The following is a 22252-nucleotide window of genomic DNA, read 5'->3' as shown; positions in this document are numbered from 1 at the left end:
CCTAAGAACCCAAACTTTTAGACAGGCAGAAACAAGGCATTCATTCATGTTTTTTTTTTGCACATATTTTTCCAAAGTTTATAATATTGTTTCAATTTAGAATTACATGTTAGAGGATTAAATATTTTATAATATTAATGTTTTCACCCAAGAGGAAATATTTTTTTTCAGCTGTATATACAAAATCTATGTCTGTTTTATGAATTTTGTTTTACATAAGGGAGGTCTCAACCAAACAGGTTTAAGGTATGCAATTCAAACTACTTTCTTAACTACTTGCAGGAATTATCTGTGTTTTTCTAACCATACTGTATTGTTAATTTACCTAACAGAGGTTGAMCTTACACATTTGTATGGGATTTTTTTACTACCTGTGGAAGAGTAGCAGTAATGTAATATTATCTGTTATTATTTTTACASAATTTTTAAAATTTGAAGTTAAAATCTGAAATTTCACCTTCAAGTGCCTGAATTTCCACATAATTACAAAATTCAGTTTGGATTTGAAAACTCCTGTATCAGAACACACTAATCTGGACTTAAATATGTTCAGCAAATCACTCACTTGGACATAAATATGCACATAAATATGACATAAATAAGACCTTTATAATTCCTACTACTTCCAAGTTGCACTGCTGTTGTTCCTGACATGGCTGTGCAGTCTTAAAATAACTCTTTTAATGACTAACCTGCTAAATGGTGAACAATGACCCCAACCCAGTAAATATTTTATAGATTTAGTTAAATGCAGAATTTTGGGTGATTTCTGTTGATTATACTCAAACTTCTACAAGTAATTAGGTTACTTCATTGTATTGTTCTAGGGGAAAATAGCGGAGCGAAAAGCTATGAAAATTTCTAACAARTAGAATTGAAATCATGTATCATTGTAATATCATTGAATTCAACATCTATTGACAGCAAGACTAAAAGCTTAATTTTTCCTTGTGCATGAAGCCTCAAGTCATTTCAAAAACTGAATTAAAGAATTTATGCATTAATTACAGAAAATCCWTGTCTGTGTTTCTTCTATGAAAGCAAATGAGAAGTTCCAAAGCAGTAGGGAATACAGGGAAAAAATTGTTTAAAACAAAACACTTCTATAACACACTTTATCACAGTATTTTTCCCACAGTAATAAAGAAAAAAAAACCACAGTGAATTCATGCAGAAATACATTTTGCAGTTGGACAACTTTCTTCTTCCAGTTTCTGGTGCATTTGAATTGGTTTCCCTTGCATGGATAATTTACAAAGAAAAATAGACCTTTTTATGTGCATGTGCAAGGCAAGATTCACATTAAAAACCCCAAAAACTAAGCATAATTCCTGTTAGATCCAGGTGATATAAGAAACAACTCAGAGAGACGGTAAAGGCTACTCAATCTGATCTGCTCAATGCCTGTGCTTGTTTCTATCTGTCAGTCACTGTAAAGTTACCAGCTTCCTCTGATACCCTGCTTTTMCATTTCTGTTACAATTCCAGGCCACTTAAATTTTTCCTAGTATCTTCTGTATTTTCTCAGAGTCTTATTTTATTTCATGTTTCTGGAAATGTTCTAAATGTTTGGCTAGCAAACTTTGAGCTCACCACAGTGAAAAAATCTCAAGAAAAAGCTTTTGCATTTTGCCTGGCACCTTTCATTACACAAAATATTTGCCAGGCAGTAAACTARGATCTCTAAGGATGCTTTGAATGCTTGCTTCCACTTTGAATTTTTGCAAAACACTTGGGGAAAATGCTGATTCTTGTAAATACTTCTACCAGCTTTTTGCCAGCTTCACTCACTTATTCGTCAAGAACGGGGATTTGGGATCATGCAGCACGGAAAATCTAAGTTCTCAATTTTTCAAACATTAACCCTTTTTGTGAAAAACGTAACACAACAAAAGATTGTATTTTAAAAAGTTTAAAGAAAAAGGTCTAATTACAAAAACATCAAGATTTTTCAGAAATAGAACAGTAAACATAAAAAGCTACTGAAAATCATAATAGAACTATAGTGCAACTTTCACAAATCATGTTATAGACACAGATGCTGACTAGTTCTTTTGAGTACTAATATCCAGATTGTTTTCATATCCATATCAAAGATCTTACATGTGGATTCATATATGGAACACGAMAAAAAGAAGCGAAAGTTCTCTTTTCTGAAGATCCTTATACATAATTTTTGCACTTTATCCTACATTTTTTTTCAAAATACTTATCCTCTGAAGGCCAAGGCACCTTTGAGAAAAATTTGTCAAATACACATCAGCAGAGAAAAATTTATTATAATCATCTATTTAACTAGCAACAGACTCAAATTGCCCTATTGGAATGCAGCACCAATATTAAACACTGCACATCTTGAACCACATCAGGAATTTTTACATGTAATATGCACATTTGAGTGAATGCCATGAACCAATTTGTCCAATTTATGAGAAATGACTGATCAACACCTTATTCTATTTTTCCCTCATCTCGTATCTCACATAATATCTAAAAATCATTCAAGTCATGAGAATGCATTTTGGTATCAATTCTGAAAWCATTTTAGAGGCATATTTCTTACTGCTTTGAAGGCTTTGTGGAAATCCATTGCAAGATTGCATTTATCTACACAGCCTTCCTATGAGGCATCTCAGTTTTATCTCTATTATTTTTTATGTCAAGATTGACAAAGAGTAAGTCTATTGAAAATTATTAGGGGACCATGGAACAGATCTCTCCTTCAGAGCCTTAAAAGGCAACAACAACAGTTGGAGAAACTGTTTGTTTCTTTTGGAGATACAATACACCAAAAAAACCCCAAAGCGTATGAACTACCGGTGACTGGGTCCTTAGAAAGCGTTCAGCAAAGTAGTTTTTCAAGAGCTTGGGGATGTGAAATAACTTTGYCCCAAGGAGAGGATGGATAGGCACAGCAAGAGCTGCAATTGCTCTTGTCTTCTCTTTGCAGTGATGGCAATAACAGCATCAGCCAGTGTGACTTCCAGAGATTCAGCCCAGGTAACCTTACTGCCTCTGGCAGACTCCTCCTCCAGGCAACCTTAAATAAGCCTGGAACTCACAGAGCATGAAATGACACGGGTACAAATGTTTGCCCCCAAGCATGCACACATAGAGCTTACATGTAAAACTGTTCAGCTGAAGGCTGTACAATTCTTTAACAAGATTTTGCTAATAAGCATAACAACGTTTTGTCTTCCTTGTGTTTTTATTTTCTATCTAATTTAATTCATTTGTTGCTGTCTCCCTATGTTACATGTTTGCAGAATTAATAAATCCAAGTTTGTATTTGTGGGTCTAAATCAATTAAAAAATGTGGGTTCAGAAACTGCYGCAAAATTTATTATTTCCCTCAATTCACTGGTGGGAAGCAGAAAGGAGGTTTGAAAAAGAAGCTTCAAGCAATGCAATTGAAGTTCTGTTCCTTACTCTTTTTGCCTAATATCAGCAAATGCTCTGTGAGGTTCTTGCACTCCAAGCTCTCAAAGAGCTTTAGGAATTGAACTGGAAATCCTTATCCATGAACTGCTTTGATAACTCTGGTTGATAATACTTTATGTTCAATATTATCTAGTTTTATTCACATTGCCTAATCAGCTGCCTGAAAGACTGTAAGACCAATCTGCATTGCCATTTTTCTTCTTTCTTTATATTACCATTTTTACCTTAGCTAACAAACACTGAGTTCTTCTTTCACTTCCTATACCAACATTAAAATGTACTATAAACCTGTACTGTTGAACAGACTGAATAGGAATTGTGTCCTTTTATACTTGCCTAAAATTTTGCAAAAAAGAACAAATATTGTCAAGTCATTTGTCTTAGGGAAAAAAAATCCCTTCTTTAACCTATATTCAAATTCCTGATGCAATACAACTAGTGCCAAAATTATGATTATATAATTTTTGAAAAAAAAAATTTCTGGTGATTATTTTTCTACAAAGTGCATATCTGCAAAGATTTTCTTATGTTTCAAAATAAAAAACTGATAGAGATATTACCAAGCATGATATTGCATTCTTTTAAAACAGATACATAAACTAGCCATACATTTTAACTAGACTGMTCTTGTYTATTCRTTTTCAAGCAGATGTTAACAATAAGCTAAATTATAGTTGAGATATTACAATTTCATATTTCAGAATGAAATTTAGAGTTTCGTTCTCTTCAATTTGTAAAACTGAGTATCATCTGGTAAAATTAATATTTGACTAGCATTTAAAAACATAGAGAATATAAAACATAGAGAGTATAAAACTACTGCAATTTCAGTACTATATGGGCATGTCCAATAATATATGATTTTGTAGTTTATAATAAAGTATTTCAWAATACCATCTTTCTTAGAAAGAAAAAATTAAAACAGACTGAKAACTGAAAATTCAGAAGGGTTACATAAATTCAGTTTTCTTCTCTCTAGGATAGCAGTGCTGGCAAACAYAACTTTTATCTTTATGCACAACCTGTTTTTTAAGAAACTACTTTTAAAATTTGCAGGATTAGCCATAAGGGAAGGTACTTACGGATCCTGCCACTTGAGAGGCATTCTGAAATTCATCAATATCTTCTGCAAGTGTTTCAACCCCAGGTACTTGAGCTGTTCCAAAAAGGTAGAAGAGAAATGTAAATCACTCTAATCAAGTAAGCATTAGTCACTTTGAAAATATAATGCCTATAAATTTACTGCTGGGAAGGTAAATGTGGCTACTGTAAAAGCACTACTTTTCAGTTACACTTCAATGGATTGTAATTTATGTCTGATTTTATGTCTGATTTTAATTTATAAGCTTAATCTAACGTGGAACAGTGTCTCCAACAGGACTAGAGTGATAACCAAGGTATCTTGCTGCCAAGTRTCTTATAGGTTCTTTATTACCCTTTATTGTTTAAACTTTATTGTTTACCCTTTATTGTTTAAAATAAATACTGCTTACCTTTTACACAATTGAGTAGTGGATCTTTAGTAAAAAATTATCTCATTTAATCAAATGAATAAAATTATATTCAATTAATTCAGTTAAAATAGTTGAAGTAAAAAAGTTGTGGTCAATTTTGACAATTTTTACCAGCCATGCAAGTATTATTTTTGCCTGTATTTCCACATTTGTAAAATGACAGAATTTTGTGAGGAGTCTTTTTGAGACATGTATAATGACTTAAAACAGATTTTATGCACCCATGACAGAGAAAGCAATTTCCAGGTAACATTCCATGAAGTTTCACTCTTTGCCTAACACTCTGCTAAGGCACTTAGATGCTGCATCAGCAGCCTAAGAAAACAAGATGTCTTGACCTTCCCTATGTTCTGCTGTTATTTAGACACTTAGCAGGGAGGCCCTTATGYTTCCAGAATCCAATTTTTAAACATCTCAGACTGTACTTACTGTGAAAGCAGAACTACACTGAAGTCTGGCAACTGTGGTTACCAATCCATGGCAAACACAAATGAAAGTGGAGGAGGAAGAGGTGATGATGAGGCACAGTTGTGGTCAGGGAATTCAGAGACAATGCTGCACTTTTGCCATCGCCTTATCTAGTTCTCAATCCCAATTCCCACATATTTGTATCCTCAATTTTTCACCCCAGTCCTGCAGTTCCACCAGGAACTATACATGTTTCATCTATTTGTATTTCTATTGAACACCCCCAATTTCAAACTTCTACATTCCAACGCCCTTTCTACTACATCAACACTTTAAAGGAAAAAAAAAAACAAAACAAAATGAAACAAACAAAAACCCCCCACAGAAACCCAAAATCCACACAAACAAAAAAACAAAAAACCCAAACAAGAAAAACAACTACACAGAAACGACACAATTTAGTTTTCTCCAGTTTCTACTAGCTAACTGTGAATAATAAAAACCAGTGGCTCCTGCTTGAAAGGGAATGAACTACTGATGTGAAATTTGCTCTAGTAAAAGTCGTTTACCAAACTAAGTATTATGCATCACAATCCAATCTGTAGATCTGTAGTGGYAATAGCACAATAGAACAGGAAATACCACATTTACCCAGTGGCATAGAATCTATCAATTTTGGTCCAATTTTATTATTCCAGTAGAGTTGCAAAAGAAACAAGTCTTTGCCCGCACCTCAGAAATACGTGGAGTTGCACATTAAACTACAATGAAACTCACATTACAAACAGCTTTTCTCAGTAATTTGAGGAGTGGTTCAGAGGTGCTATGCTTTTCATTTATCCTATGYTAAGAGATTACTCCTTAATAAGTTACTGCATGTTAAACTTCCTTCTACAAGAATGCATCAACTGCAAAAGCTTTATTTGCAATAATGTCTTCTTTTCCTGCCTTTTATCATGGCTTTACTCAAAGGGTAAGGTACTTTTCATCGGAAGAGAATGAAACAAGTGAAACAAGGTTTATGGTTCTTACWGGAAATTGGAAGTAAATGAACAATTATCCTTTAGTGATACTATTTCTAAATATCTAATCTCCCACCCCAAAAAACCATATCATAAATAGATTGCTTCTAAAATCCCCCTAACCTGAAAAACACACTGGGGCTGACAGATGTAGATTTTCCTKCATTAGCTCTGTCATAGTGTGTATCTTTTGAAGCCTCAGCCATTCTCTTCCTCTACAGAACAAGAGCAAGGCTCAGTAAAGAACTGATCCAAGAGACACACCAGACTGGCTTGGTATCTACAGCAGAAGTTTGTTGTGCTGTCATCAATGCTGCTGCTTCTAATAAAAATCAAGAACCTATTRAATTCTTCCCCTAGTTCTTCCCTGTGAAGTGGTCCAATGGAAAACAAACATTTTTGAGAGGTATAGTTTAGGACAACAAAAAGAAACTGCAGCCTTAAAGTGCCTTGTGCTCTTCCCTCTTGAGACCTGATTCCTACCCCTCATTTTTGCAACTTAGAGCAAACACAACTCTGTCCAATTCAGCAGGATTATTCTAGAGGGAAATCAGTGTTAATTAGAACCAGATTCGGATTGCCAGCAGTCAGTGTAGTGTCTGATGCTGCATGTGATCTTTTCACATAAGCTACTACATTAACTTTAAGAGATGGAATTGTTTAAAATGAGGCTTATTTATAAGAGCTGATAGATCAGATGTTCTGCCAGTTACTTCTGAGCTCAGTTCATYTGAAATCCACAGGAGCGATGTTCCAGATCTAACAACAGAAACAGATCGTTATCTAAAGAAAGCAACTCAAACTTTGCTGTGCACCCGTATCTTGCTTGCTTATTCTTGAATGAATGGTTTGCATCAGCACTTCCCACAGCAGTTTTCTCTCAGTAAGATCATTGGTACTGATAAATAACAGCAGAAAACAAATTCAAATAAACTTGGTAAGTGAAGCCTGCTAGTCACTATGTCATGATATAGTAACTAAAGATACAGAGCAACAATGCCGTGATTACCTAGGGTTTTTTTAGCAGGATCTTTATGAGTTTCTTTCATCATTCTCTCATACATGATATTTATTGGAAATAAGTATCAGATGCACAGAGAGCAAATAATGTGCTGCATTCATAGGAAAGATTACTGGAATGGGCAGTTCCCTGAGTTCTGTGTCTGTACCTACTTGTGAAATCCAGCTGTGGTTTTTTTTTTTCAAATCTAAATGTAACATTAGCCAACCTTTTAGGAAAAATGCCCCAATCATATGTTTTGAAACACTGAACATTTCTGAGGGCACCTCTTGACAGAGATTTGGCATTACCCTACTGCTGACCTCARCCTTTTTGCCTGAGAGGCCTTGCTCTTTTCTAGCTGTATGACTAACAGGTTCATGTATATTCATAGACATGAGATAAACGTATTTATAATGACACAAATGTCACTGCTCCACCTACCTATCTAAATTTTAYTCCCTATATTTTATTGAAAGTGGTGTTTATTTTAGAGAAATATCTGCCATATTGACCGCAGAATATTCAGAAGCATGTGAAGGRCCAAAGGTAGAACAGCTGTAGCACTTCTGTGCTCCATATCCTGTGACCATCACAAGATCCAGCTCCATATTACACAGCATCCAGTACTTTCTGATCRTTTCACCTGCTTTAATCCTGGTCTCTGCTGCTTAGCAACAGCTAACTATTTAATTGAAGCCTGCTATTCCCACGATGGCAKGGCAAAGTGGGCATGTTTTCACTTCAGGAGCAAAGGGTCACAAGGAAAGAAAATGGAAGAATGAAATCTGTTCAAAAACTATTTTGTGATGTGAACTGTAGAACCTTTTCCTACATGTCTGTATTACCTATTTATTTGCTTTTGCTGCAATAATCTCATGCATGCATATTCCCTTACCTATTCCAAGCAAGACACTACTAATTCCCTTTCGGGAATCACTCTCACAACAAAAGAATTTTTCCTTCCTTTCACAGGGCTTGACTGAAGTCACCAGTCTGAGCATCTCTTGCTGACAATCTTCATGGAGACTGTATGGATATCATATTCRGAGATTCTGAATCCCCATTACATTGTTCAATTAAGTGATCAATGCCAGATAAAAGAAAAAGCCAATGTCTTGACTGCAGGAAACCACAAAATTCCCACAAAAAAAAAAAGTTTGAAAAATTTATCTTTAAAAATCCATTAGTTACTAATTGTTAGTTAACAAATGAGGCAAGAGAAATGAGTGAAAGCTCAGGTTGCTGTGATACCTAATAGAACATATAATAGCATTAGACACCAAACAGAGTAGGACAAACTTTTTTAAAAGTTCATTCTGGTTTTTTTGTGTGTTAATTGATCACCATAACTAACTTATGATGAAGACTATACTGCAAATCAAACCATACAATTTGTAGACTTGGCTGGGTCTGCCCAATAGTAAGGGAATGGACTGAAAGGTTTATCTTTGCAGATTCTCTATCAAAACCTCTATTTSCTTCTCTCTGCTTTACAGCAGCAGCTAAGATAAAGTTAACCTTCATCAGCCTTATCTTTCATAGGAAAGCTGGGCATTCTCTGGAAAGATATCCCTTATGAAGTGCCTTTTTCAACATTCCAGGTGTTACTCTGTTCAAAAACCTGAGAAGAAACTGAAATAAGTCTGAGTGTCCTGACTGCAGATTAACCCAACATATGAACATGTTTGTAAGAGGAGAAAAAATGTTTTTCAGAGTTATCTTGTAAACTCTTTATTTTTACTGTAAATTGCTTGAATCATCTGGATGCCTATGTAGTAATAAATTAAATATTTCAAAGATCATTCTTTGGCATAAAAGCCAACCAGCAATGAACAGCCCATGTCTATGCTATTAAGCTGTTTTACATGTGGGCTATTAAGCTGTTTTAAATGTGGGCTATTAAGCTGTTTTAAATGTGAGCTAACATATAATCTGTATACTAAGAACAAATTCTGGTCCAATGCACCTCTCAAAATATGCCTAGGAATCCTTCTGGAGTGTGAATTGGTCATGACAAAAAACATGTTAGTGGCTCTTTGAATAAATTTGAAGTGTAAATTACTRAGTTCAAATGCCCAGGAACACTCTCCTGGAAGTGTTTAATCTTTTACAGACATAAYCTCTACTCTCAAATTCAAGATGTTGATGTTTGGGATTTTTTTATGAGCAGCAAATATTTATACAACTTACCATCAGAGTCTGACACTGCTGGCTCAGACGTCTGAGATACCATGGAGACATCTTCTGGCCTTTCTGCCAAATTATCCCCTTGCAATCTAAATTATGGAAAAATGCAATGAAATCATTTGCAATCATATTCCATGGATAAGACACAGAAGAATGTTATCCCTGCCTACATACCCTACTCACAACATTGCCCTACTTGAAAGAGCAGCTTTGCTGACAAGCCCACACCTGTGTTTCAATCATAACATCTGTCTGGTAACCAAAACTAGCCTCCAAGGAACAGCCAACTGAATCCTAGYTCATGCATTTTTGTAAGTCTTGTTTAACAAAAGTGGGAGTTKGGTGTGCATGTGAAACTTCCTTCCCTACCTTCAAAAATATTTTGATTGAATAGGGCTGGACTGGATGTCCATGTCAATGTGTTGGCAGTGGGGTGGCCTTGGTGAGGGAGAGTCTGGGGCTGCCCCTGAGCCAGACACAGATGGCTCCATCTGGTTCCAAAAGGAGCCACGGCAGGGCAGGGCTGAGCCCTTCAGGCAAAATGGTGGCATCTTGGAGGAAACGTAGTTAAGGAAGAGCCAGCCACAATGCCACACAAGCAGAAGATCTGGGAACATAAAGACTGGGAAACAGCAGAGGACACACCAAGGTCAAAGGAGGAGGCACTCCACACCCTGGGCAGATATTCCCCTACAGCCCATGGGGAAATGACAGAGCCAGTATCCACTGCAGCCCATGCAGGACYCACACCAAGGCTGGTGAATATGTCCTGGATGCACTGTRGCCAAYGGAGATTCCACACTGGAGCAGGTARAAAGTGTGGTGAKGAAGAAAGGCCTGAGAGGAGCTGACAGACCATTCCCTATCTCCCCTGCACAGCTCAGGGGGTCCAGTGAGGATGAATGAGGAGTGAGGAGAAAGTAGGAAGTGAAGGAGTGAGGTTGAGCCCAGGAAAGGAAGGAGGAAAAGTGTGGTTTTAATGTCGTCTTTTAGTTTCTCATCACCTAAATCTGTTTTAATTGGCAATAAATTTAACTAATTTTCCCCAAGTCAAGTCTGCTTCACCCACTACAGTAACTGGCAAAAAAATTCCCTGTCTTTGTCCTAATCCACAAGCTTTTACTTCCTATTTTCTCCTGTCTTTGTACTGGCTGGGTAGGGAACTGGACCTCAGCCAAGGTTAACCTACCACAGGGAAATACATGAAAGAATATTTCCTCCTTCTTTGTTACTTGTTAAAAGAAAAGTACAGTAATTATGGCAGACTTTGTCTTTAGGCTTTCCTGCTGCACCAGCTGACTGCAATGCCTTGACAGCAATTTRTACAAATAGTGCTTATATCTGTTCTTTCAAATGAGCATCCCAGKAGTCCCACCATCCTTCTTCAGGCTCTTATGAATCCTGAGTACAAATTCTGCTCTGAAGAAATGGTTTGTAGCTCTAAATGCAATGTAACTGCCATTTACATAAAGGTTATCTTACCTTGGATTTATTCAGACATGAAAAGAATAAGAAAAATGCAATTCAATTTTGCAAAGCCCAGGAATCATAAAAATGCATTGAAGTAAAACCTTGGGGAAAGAAATAACTTATCTCTTGGAAGAAAAAAAGTTCTTTTCCCTCTGTATTCTTACTCTCTGCAGCTGTTTTAAACAGCTTGAAAATTAACCTTTGAAATCAAGTAGAGCCCCCTTATCTGCCCTACCTAAATTTCATATTTCATGTTTTATGACTCTCACAGTTATGTAACATATATGGATCTTAAGTCCATATGTATTTGTACTCCTCAAAATCRTTTCCCCAACACCTCTCTTCCCCAATGACTTTATCTCCTTTTATTGCCCCTAGAATGATCTATGATGGAAAGCCCAATCTAAATCAATATTTTTTATCTAAGGAGGCAGTTCCATAGAACACCAAACTCCTCAAGACAATAAAATGTAAACCTTAGAAACTGTAMACCTAATTTTAAAAATTACCTCTTTGAATCCTTTACAGTTCTGTACCTGGCTTCTAGGGCCCTAGCTGACAATTCTTCAAAAGCCTAGCTTGTCAAACAGAAGCAAATAATGTTGTACCATTATCCAACAAATATTCAAATATGGAGAAAACACATTGCAAGTGAAATAACTGTGAAAAAAGGGGAAGATTTTAAATATCGCATCATCTTATTTTGTAATAAAATTCACCCATGCTCCTTCATTGCATGCATATATACATCTACTGCAAGCATATACTCAATCTTAGCAGAATATGCACAAAATTGCAGGAACAAGAAGTGACATACTCTTCTCTCCAGCCATGTTGGTTGTTGATTTATATTTAGCTAAAAGGAAAATAACTCCAATCTTTTCTGCTTACACTGCAGACATATGGAAACTATCTGTAGAAGTAAGAGTTGCTTCTTTTATCTCATTMGAATTTTGAAGATTTTATAATATGTTCCTATTCTGAACTTCAATAAATCCAAACCAGACATGAGCATCTGAAATTATTCTCATCTTATTCTAGAATTTAGATATATTTAAGCGGTCCATTGCCTCATGAAGAACACACCAAAAAAAAAATTCAAGGTATCTAATCAGAAAATCCTTTTCATTTGATTTCCCTTTGGGGGAAGAAATGGCTGGGCTAYTGGGTAGATGGGTGAATTAGACATTTGACATATCCGGACCTCATTTTCACATTCAATTTTCAACTTATTTATGTATTTCTTACATTTAGATCCATATTAGAATAGATTTTCATGAGACTCAAGCAACAAAAAGTCACAAACACCATTTCATGCCAAAGCAATTCTGTTACTTGGACTATTACAGTTTCTTCTTCAAAAGTAATATTAGTCGTAAGACATCTCAACAGTAAAATGAAAACAGTTAATAACTCCTAAGCAGAAAGAAGCATAGATTAGAAAAATGTATAGGTCTAGGAGAGTTACCTAAAAACTACTATCTTACCAACACTTTATGGACTACTTCAGTTATTAACTAAAACATTATTTCAGCTAYTAATTATTTTAATGTGAGTCTAAATTAGATACCTGATAGCCAACATTTTTTCCCATACCTGTTTCTAGAGTAATCTCTTGCTTAGAGGACATTGTTTCATATTATATTAACCAGCTGCATGTTGGAACTTCAAGAGCTACAAAAGCAAACAGCCTACAGGTAAATATTTCAATTTTCTTTGACCCCAAAATGTGTTCTGTAAGGGCTTCTTCCAAGAAAACTGTTAAGGACTTCAGGACCAAAGAGATTCCAGCAGGTCAGCCCCCAGCCTTTGCTGGTGCAGGGGTTATTCATCCCCACAGTGCAGGATCCTGCATTTGCCTTTGCTGAATTTCAGATGGTTCTTCCCTCCCCTTCTCTCCARCCTGTCAAGGTTGGATGCAGGACAAATTTCTTCCTAGGAATTCCTCCAGTGCACTGAATGTAGACATACATGATGATTGTGCTCTGTATCAACACTGCTATTTTATGACATTCTAAAAATCAGTAGTTAGAGAAACTAAAATAAATTTGATGTTTTAACAGAATACTACAATACAAAAAAAAAAAAAAAAAAAAAAAAAAAAGAAACAACAACCAAAAAAACGTAGTTCACACAATACTTCCAAGGATTACATGGGATTAATAAAAATAATTACAAACACATAATTACAAGCATAGGTACTTTCTAATATCAGGGTCTAAGGAGATGACATGAAGTATTCTCAAAACCAAGAAATGGAAATGCTTTGGATAATTCATAGTGAGATATATGATCTCTAGTATTTGTTCTTTGTGTAGACTACTGATTCAAAGCACGTGCATTATTAATTGTCTTGTGCTAGTACATAGTAGAGGTTGTACTTCAGGAAATTTCTGAGCCAAATGAAATTCAGGAGGTGATTGTCACTTACAGACAGAGAAATTCAGGTTATATTTAGGCTAATGCTATTTTGACCTAGTCTTCCAGAAATATGTCACTTAAATAACCAAAATCCCTTTCTATTCCTTCCCAAAATGAACCAGCAGAAGGGTTATAATTTTTAGACAAAATCTCCTTTAATCCCAAATAAACAACTACAGGCAAGAATTATATAATTACTGCGCATGTGGCTGGCCTTCAAATTCTGGTACATAACTAAGGACTTATTTTTATTTTAAAACATAGCAAACTAGAGCTGGATAACTGTGCTTGAATTCTGATGTTTCCTAGAGGTGAACAACAACAGAAACTGAAACTCCACTTGAAGAGAAATCCTGAAAACCTTTTATTTCAACAAAATACAAATGCTTCTGCTGACTTTTTAGTAATGAAGAAAAATTCCTCCAGGGCCTCCAGGACAGTAAAGGGCAGAGGAGAGTGGAAATCACATGTCTAAGCACTGCAGCTCCAGCCATTCTCTCTGCTCTGCCCTGTGTCAGCTAAATTTTGCTGAATCTGAATAAGTACTGTAAAACATTTTGGTTTCTATGAAACATTATTGCTGATAACACATTTAATTGGAAAATTCTTGACCTGCATTGCTAAAGACTCAGTTGACTTCTTTTRGCTGAATCTGGTGAGAAGTAGGGTAAAGTTTGGTAAAGAATCCTTAAAAAACTTCCAGCAAAAAAGAGCAGTAAAGTTGTTTCATCATCAGCCAAAACAGGTGTATAGTTTTAAGGCCACAATAACTAAGGTCTCTGAAAAACAGAGGTAGTGTCATGTTTGTGGTAGAATCTTAATTAGGGAGATGTTGATTTGCTGAACTACTTATTTTCCTTAAATTACTTCAAAGTAGGTTAACTATACTCTTGAAAAAATCCTAACAAATACTTCCATGATTTATAGTTAGTTTCTTTATGAAATAGTTACTAATTTGGATCAAAAACTCTAATATACATTTTGTAAGATTAATGAATATCATGAACTTAGGAACAAAAGAAACTCATTACACACATAACATGAMGAAGTTGCTCTGGCAGCCAAAGGGAATTTTAGTCAGAGATGAGAAAAGGATAGATTTGAATTACTGGACTTCCCTTTTTTTTTTTTCTCCTTTCAAATAATTTGCTTCCTTTCTGTAACTTAAAACTTCATATCTATGTCTAACATCTCTCTGATAGCACTGTAATAGTGAATTACAATTTCCCTAGGACAAATACATAACTCCAGGGAAGTTATAGCAACAGAGATCAGACAACWAAAGTCCTGAAAGGCCCCACAAGCTTTTAGCTTACATTGAATGTTTTCTTGCACCTTTCCCTAGCAACTTCAACACCAGTAAGAGTATTTCAAGCTTTCATAATCTTCTGTCCTGACTTGTCTATAGTATGGTGAGTTTACTTCATTCTTTGTTCCCAAATATACTGATCCAAGTTCTGATCTCATGTACCTCGACTTACTGACTCCACAAGTTCTGCACTCCTTTACACTACTGTAAAATCCAAAGGTTTTTCAGCACCTAAATATAAAGCCAGGAATTTCTGACTTATTCCATTTGTTTTATTAATGTCTTTTACAAATATAAAAGCATTAAAACTGTGCCAGAAAAATTCCTAGTGTATTCACAGGTACAGGACAAAAATATGTCAGTTTTCCAATACAGACTATACCAGTGAAAATACTGGTAAAATTATATTAAATAAATACTACTAAAAATACTCTTTATCTGGTAAAATTCTTCATCAGCTTTGCTACACACACTACCTTCCTAATGAAGCTAAGGTTTTACAAGCGGTTTATATGATTTTTAGATCAATGAACTATAGAAGAAAAATATCTTTGATCTATGGAAGGTAGATCCTCCAAMAGAGGATTGTGGCTTTGGTGAACAGTGAGAGTGGCTGCCACATCTGAAGCAACAATAGGAAACTCTGCAGCATGTTGCCTTGTTATATAAAAAAAAATCAGTGTCATAGTTTCTGTTTTCACCACACACTAAAATACAGGAAGCATCTGCACTGAAGAGAAATAAAGCATGAGGACTATTGAATTACCCTGCAGAACATTATCTAGGAAGGCAGACATTTTCAAAATTAAAATATAAAACTACATGAATAAATACAACTATTTAATACAATTTCCGAATAAATTGTAGGAATATAAGCTTAATGACACAATCAGCATGCTTGCTAATAGAGATTTGTAAMGTCCACTTTAAAAAAGTGATGCAAGGCTATCAGGCAGGAGCATGTTGTTACTACCAGCAATTCTATACATGTGAGATATGCAGCATTTGTATTATTTGAGTTTCACCCTGATCTAAGATACAGTTAATCAAAAATATCTTCATTTTCACCAATACCATTTAAACCAGTCTGCTTCTTGCTTTTGTATTCATTTCCTTAAGGATACTATTTCTCAGTGGTTACACACTAGAACAGAGCAAATTATGGGAACATTCACAAAACCAGTAGTTAAAAAAGGATTTTGGTTAACAACCTTTCTCCTTCTGAAAATTAAACACTATTTTCCAGTGACTCTTGGAGATTTTTGTGGGAAGTTTACATATCACCAGTAGATAATGCACAGCATAATGTTTTCAGCTGGTAATACTAGAATATACACTTGCTGAGCAAAACTCACACATCGACAGAGCCTGCAAAATAATCTTTTTTGTGTGCTGTTTGCCTTTTCAAAATGTCTGAATGCAGGTCTTTGTGCCATTAAATAAGTACACTCTGCAGCTATTTCTGAGAACCAAAAGTGGAAATATATTTCCCGGAGTAAGGAATCCATAAAGAGACTGAATTATCTAATCCTTTTACAAGATGGGGAATTAAGCCATTCTTATGGCAATCTTTTATCTGCTGCTGGTTTCAAACCATTATCTCACAGGAGAAAAATTACAGTCTTTGTCAGTCTTTTCAGACTTAACACTCTTTCTTCTCCTGTGAACCATTTTTTCTAGGACTTGTGAAAGAGTTTTGTGTGAGAKTGTGCATTTGTGTCTTTAAGAGCTATATTAAACTGCTATCCAGAGCCTCAAATTATGACCAACAAGCTTCCCCAAGCTCATGATCTTCTGGCTTCCTCCCTGTATCTTTTTCATCCAGAAGAAACTGCTGTGGCTAATATACAACACAGCATTGCACAAAACAGAAAGAATCTATAAACATTGCCACAGAGAATTAGCTTGCAAAGCACACATCAAAGAGAGCAAAGGAAAAGAAGGGAGAAAAGCCTGGTAAAGCACTTGTCTTTTTAAATTATTGAGGGGGTTAAATGGATTTTGTAGAGGAAAAGAGAAAGAGATGTCTTGACAAGATCTACAAATGAAGATCAGAATGAAGCGGATGTTACCCTCTGTTAAATTGAGAGACAGCAGAATAATTTTCAGCACCAGCAAAATAATATTAATTTCATTTTCAAATATTCTCTTTCTGCTTCCATTTTTACAAATCAAGACCAGTACATTCAAAAAGCCTAAAAAATTCTTCACCATCTACTGTTCTCAGAATTTCTCCACAACACTTTTCAATGTTCACAAGTGCACCAACCTGCTCAAACCAGTTCTCTCTTTTTTACAACCAGCCTGAAATTTTAAAAAACTTAGGTACTGTGTAAAAATAGTTCTTACAAAAGAAAGTCCAGTGATACATCATTAATTCACAGCATCTTATGCCTCATCCTTCCTGCAGCAAAGGAAGATATTAATACCCTGTCAGTTAAGTTACAGTATGGCTATCTCAGATAAACTTGGTGCACTGTGCCACATTTCCAAAACCAGACCTATCATGAGAAGATGTATATATAAGAGGTAATACACATGCAAATTCTATGTACCTAGTGCTCATGTTTCAAGTCGAAGTCTATTTACACTAACATGTTAACACTTATCTTTCTTCAAACAAATGGAAGTCTTCAATTTCTTTTATGCTGACTGACAGCTGTTTAGGTCAAAAACAAGTCTAYCCACATGTGCAGGCTTTAAGGAAATAAAGTAGGTGTTAAATGAAAGACAGAGGGAAATATGTCACCTGAAAACACTGGTCTCATCACAGCATACATAATATTTGATAACAGATGATATTTTTATTATCACAGTGTTTTGTGGAACTGCAATTATTGCTTGGTGAATTTACCAAGTGGGAAATTCATGTTTAAAAAAAAGGGAGGAAAGAAGCCTGATCTTCCTAGGATTTCTGTCTAAACACTTCATGTAAATCTCCTGTCTTATATTGTTACCTTCCCAAAACACTGTTAACATTTGGAAATAGAGAGACCTTGGCCATTCTTCCAAAATTCACATTCACTGGGAGTTTGCCATGAAACCAATTAAGGTTTAGAACTAAAAATTATACTATCTTATGCATTTGAGAGGTCAAATTTAGACCCATGAACTCAAAAAATAATTAGAAATCACACAGATACTCTCCATTTTGCATATAATAAGATGTCCTAAAGAAACAAGAGTCAGCGAGAGAAAAGGCAAGCCAGTGTGTTACTCTAACAACTTAGCAAGTCAGCCTACCAAATCTCAAAATTTATTTATGATGTCWATCCCATAACCATTAGGGCCAGTAAAACCATTTTCTGAATTATTTTCTTCWTCTGTGTTTTTCTCTTGTTTTGAAAAAAAACAAGATACCAAAGTGGTACACCACTCCAGAAAAGGAAAGATAAAGTGATTTTAGCTGTACTCAGCACTTACAATATCAARAGACAATGAACACATTATTGTGTTTACTTATGCACCAAAGCTGGGCAAATTAATCACTGTCCAAATTCAACTCATTGACAAAGCAAACTGAAAATTTGGTTTTTTATTTTTTTTTTTGCCACAACTTTTTCTTTTCCTGTAATTATTTTTGTTTTTCTACTTTATAAGAAATTCTAACTTGCCAAAGGAAAAATATGGGGTTTGKTCTCAATTTCCCCAAGTGAAAGGAGGTTTTTAAAAGTTATAAAGCGCTACCATATGGAGTTTAATTTACTTGTTTGCCACTATTAAAGGGAAAAATATGCAAATAAAACATTTTGTTTAGGACAAAGTCTGTGAAGCTGGCACAAAGAAACATGAAGAAAATTCAGCTCTTTGAAACAAGAGGTCCAATAAAACTAAGRTTACAAAGAAAATAGATAAAGGAAAAAAGAATATAAAATAGTGACATGAGTCATCTGGAATGTTTCGTACTTTCTCCCCTATAATAATAGCCACCTAGAAATAGTACTCAGTCAGAAAGATAATATGAAATGCATGACAGGAAAGAAAAAAAATGTGTGTATATAATCAAAAGTTTTGATAARATTTGAGGACATAAACTTCCTCAAAGTCTGAACATGAACCCTAATCACAGAATTTTTCCACSAACATTCATTCTGYACCAAYCACCTCAGTCTGGAAACACTTTTTYCCCCTTGGTACTTAGAAGTAATTTGTTCCCAGATTTCAGGAAAAATAACAAACCAGAAATTTCTGCCAGAAACTGAGTCACTAAGCTGGCCTTGCCGTTACTGGGCAGACATACAAAGACTATTCTTTATGCAAATACATGTACCAAACCACATATATACCTGTGCCCATTCCACACTATTACATCACAGTGTACAGAGCCAAACAAGGGATTATATGGAGCACTAGAGAGATTATTCTTTCTGACACATCTGTGTATTATTGAYTAATAATAATAATATTAGAGTCTATAAAGAAAAATAGGGAGTTATTTTATATTCACTGTGATCAGGTTTTCTTCCAATTCCATCACCTCTTAACACTGCAGTTAAAGGGATGATTATAGTTCATATAAACATACCTGCACCACCTTTAAATAAGCATCTCAGATTTCCTTCACAAAACAGTTTTSACAATTGATGTAGCAGCTAAGGAATATTTGCACATGCAGAACTTTTTCTGCTAGATTCCAATGCAGATATTGCCTTTTATTATGTCACTCAGACAGTACATAGAATCAGATGGTCAAGATAAGGGAAAAACAATCCATGGAGTTTCAATGTCATTTAGTCCTGCAAGCATTTTCAAAGAATTACTCTCTTTGAGGTGACTGATGCCAGAATGGCTCAGTTTGGGAAACAAAGTTTTACAGTCTGACTTGAATAGCAGTAGTCTGCTTAAAAAMCAGAAGTGTCTACCATGATGGCTTGATCTAATCTGGAAGAACATAAACCTAGACCACCTGCCAAAAATTGTACCAGTAGCAAAAGTTACGTCCTTCCTTATTCTGGGACCTATGGTATCCATAGGGGATGCTGCCCATTGTTCACCCTACCTGATCCCACTGTATCCCGATGTTGCATGGTGCAGTATCCATTCCCTGACAACTTTCCATACCCAGTTCTAGAGGTATTTTGGGATTACATGCCTGGACAAGCTCAAARCACAAGTCAGCCATACCAATGCTTTCTGTTCAGGGAACACAGTAACAATGAGAGCAGACTAGTACTAAACTATAAGGAAGGGATCTTGTGCAGAGTGGAAGATGAGAAAGCTCAGTAAGATTCCCTCCTTTACTTGAGGAAATCTTCCATAAGCCCATCATGGTCTGTTTTTAAAATGTAGTCTTTAATCAGTATTTATGATCTTCCTCATAGGGGTAATTACTTTCATTAATTTTTCTCTCTGCTGTCTGAAGTTTCAGGGGTGTTGTTGGTGACAGCGAATACAGTAAAATGGTTTTTTATCAGCAGCTTTTTCCCTATTTTCAGTCTTCAGCTTTTTGGCTTTTGACAGTTAAACTACATTCACTTGTCAAGCTTCAGACTGTTTTCTTCATTGCTCATTATCAAGTTTTCCACCATATGCTTCTTTATGATCTCAAGTCTCATTAGTATWGTTAGAGCTTTGTGATACTGAGATACAAATTCTAAGATTATAAAATCTGGTTGAAGCTAGATTAACACCATTGAATTCCTCAGCCAACCAATTAATTCCTGTTCTTCTCTAAAGATATTTGATGGTCAATTCAAACAACAATTCCATAGTTTCCACGATTAATCTGAAGTTTATGACAAATTATAGCCGTCTCCCTCAATTCTTTTGTCTCCTCCCCTGTAGGTTCTTGGTTGTCAGGGCTTTATGTCATGAAGATCTGCTCAAAGTCCAGTGGTGCATTGGAGAGAATTAAGATGTGATTCTTAAATTTCACGTAGCACCACATAGTTTATATTAGATCCCAGGTATGCGTGGATGTAGAGGAGACTGTAACATAGAAAACCAAACTTAAAAAAAATCCAGATCATTAAAGAGAAGGTAACTGGTAAATAAAACTAACTTGAAGACTGTTTGGAGGACAAGACATCTTAAAGGAGTAAAAGTCACAGACGGTGATCAGTAACAATGAAGATTTCACAGGCAAGGCAAAGATTTCACTGGCATGAGAATTTTTGAATACTTTCTACAAACAAAGTTTTCTAAAAATATCTACAATGGCAGCATGCACAGAGCACCTCATTTATTCTACATTAACAGCTCAAGGATACAAGTTCATACACTTGAACTGTACTCTACATCCCAATGGTGAGTACATTTATTTTTTTTTAATGTTAAGATGTATTTTCTTTGTTTATACCTACATTTTTGATTCCTCTAATAYGTTAAAAGTCCTTACTACACTGTCCTTTTGCTTTAACTAATCTTAAAATATTAACTAAAACATTGCATCTCAAACCCACATTTGTATGCGACTAGTGSTCCTTCCCAACATTCTTGTTCAGACGCCTTCAAGCTTGTGGCACAGTATGTTTTCTATAATCCCATTTCTTTTTTAATCACATGCAACCCCTTTTTTGTATTCTATTGATGTTAAAAAGAATGAATGCAGCCCTTGCGCTATTAAAAACAAAAAGCTTCTTACTTTCAGGAATGCATTGGCAAGACTCCACAAGAACAAGATTTAACTTTTGAGCATGGCAGTGGGCATACAAGGCTAATGGGTGGTCCTTAAAAAAAAGAAAAAAAGAAAAAGAAAGCCCCCTGTAATTCATTCAATAGTACATTAATATTATCTTTTACCTTATGGTTGATTAAATTCTTGCAAAACGCTCAATGTGYAAGTCACAATACATCCGAGAAATATGGAAGTGTTGTTTGGCTTTTACAAATTGTCATTTAAATCTCTATTTAACCCATACCAGTTTTGCTAATGTGTGAGGATGTCTAATGATTCGTTGGCCAAACCTGAAAATCATTTGTTTTGGCTGTATGTGAGAAAGAACTCACAAAAACATCTTACAGAATGAGTCAGTCTATTTTAYAACTCAGCCAGACCAACTGTACCCTTAGACAAAGAAAGAATTATTACAATTTTGCTCAAATAATCTAAATCCAGAACTGTTTTACTAGAATTGTCCTTGCTATTTTTTTTCAGGCTAAACAGAAAAAAGCAAACCTTCCAAATACAGGGTGAGGGTTTTTTTGTAGCCTGTTTTTCTGTATCTATAAACCTTGTTTTGTTCCACCTTGTGAATGATGTCASCCCTTTATTTAGATGACTTAATATGCTACTTAACTTGCCCTGTAGTCCAAGASCAGCTATGGGAATAACATTGTTCTCGTAGCTACTTCTCCATTTGAAAAACCTCTTAAAGCTGTTATCCATCTGCATTTCGCTCATCGTGTGTGAAACATCTACACAGAAAACAGTAAGCTCTCTGTTTCTTACAGTTATATGCCAGACTATAAACCAGTTTCTACTCCAGTAGAATTAACCCTTCCTTTAATTTCTCATCTCCCTCTGGGGACTTTTTTG

At 35.4% G+C, this 22252-nt stretch overlaps 1 protein-coding gene across 1 annotated transcript in view; it reads right to left on the bottom strand.

Moving 5' to 3' along the window:
* The window catches only part of CUNH8orf34 (chromosome unknown C8orf34 homolog), a 145600-nt gene that overhangs the window by 26625 nt on the left and 96723 nt on the right, over positions 1-22252 (bottom strand). The window contains exons 9-10 of the mRNA XM_057363911.1: positions 9579-9664; positions 4524-4597 (exon numbers count right to left, since the gene is read on the bottom strand). Coding sequence (XP_057219894.1) covers positions 4524-4597; positions 9579-9664 — 160 coding nt within the window. The remainder of the gene's footprint in view (positions 1-4523; positions 4598-9578; positions 9665-22252) is intronic.

This window comes from Malurus melanocephalus, unplaced genomic scaffold (genome assembly GCF_030028575.1).
Source record: "Malurus melanocephalus ecotype Western Australia unplaced genomic scaffold, MMel_1.1 scaffold_32, whole genome shotgun sequence".
Taxonomy (NCBI): domain Eukaryota; kingdom Metazoa; phylum Chordata; class Aves; order Passeriformes; family Maluridae; genus Malurus; species Malurus melanocephalus.
The sequence above is the reverse complement of the archived record's forward strand: the minus strand, read 5'-3'. Positions and strand labels throughout refer to the sequence as shown.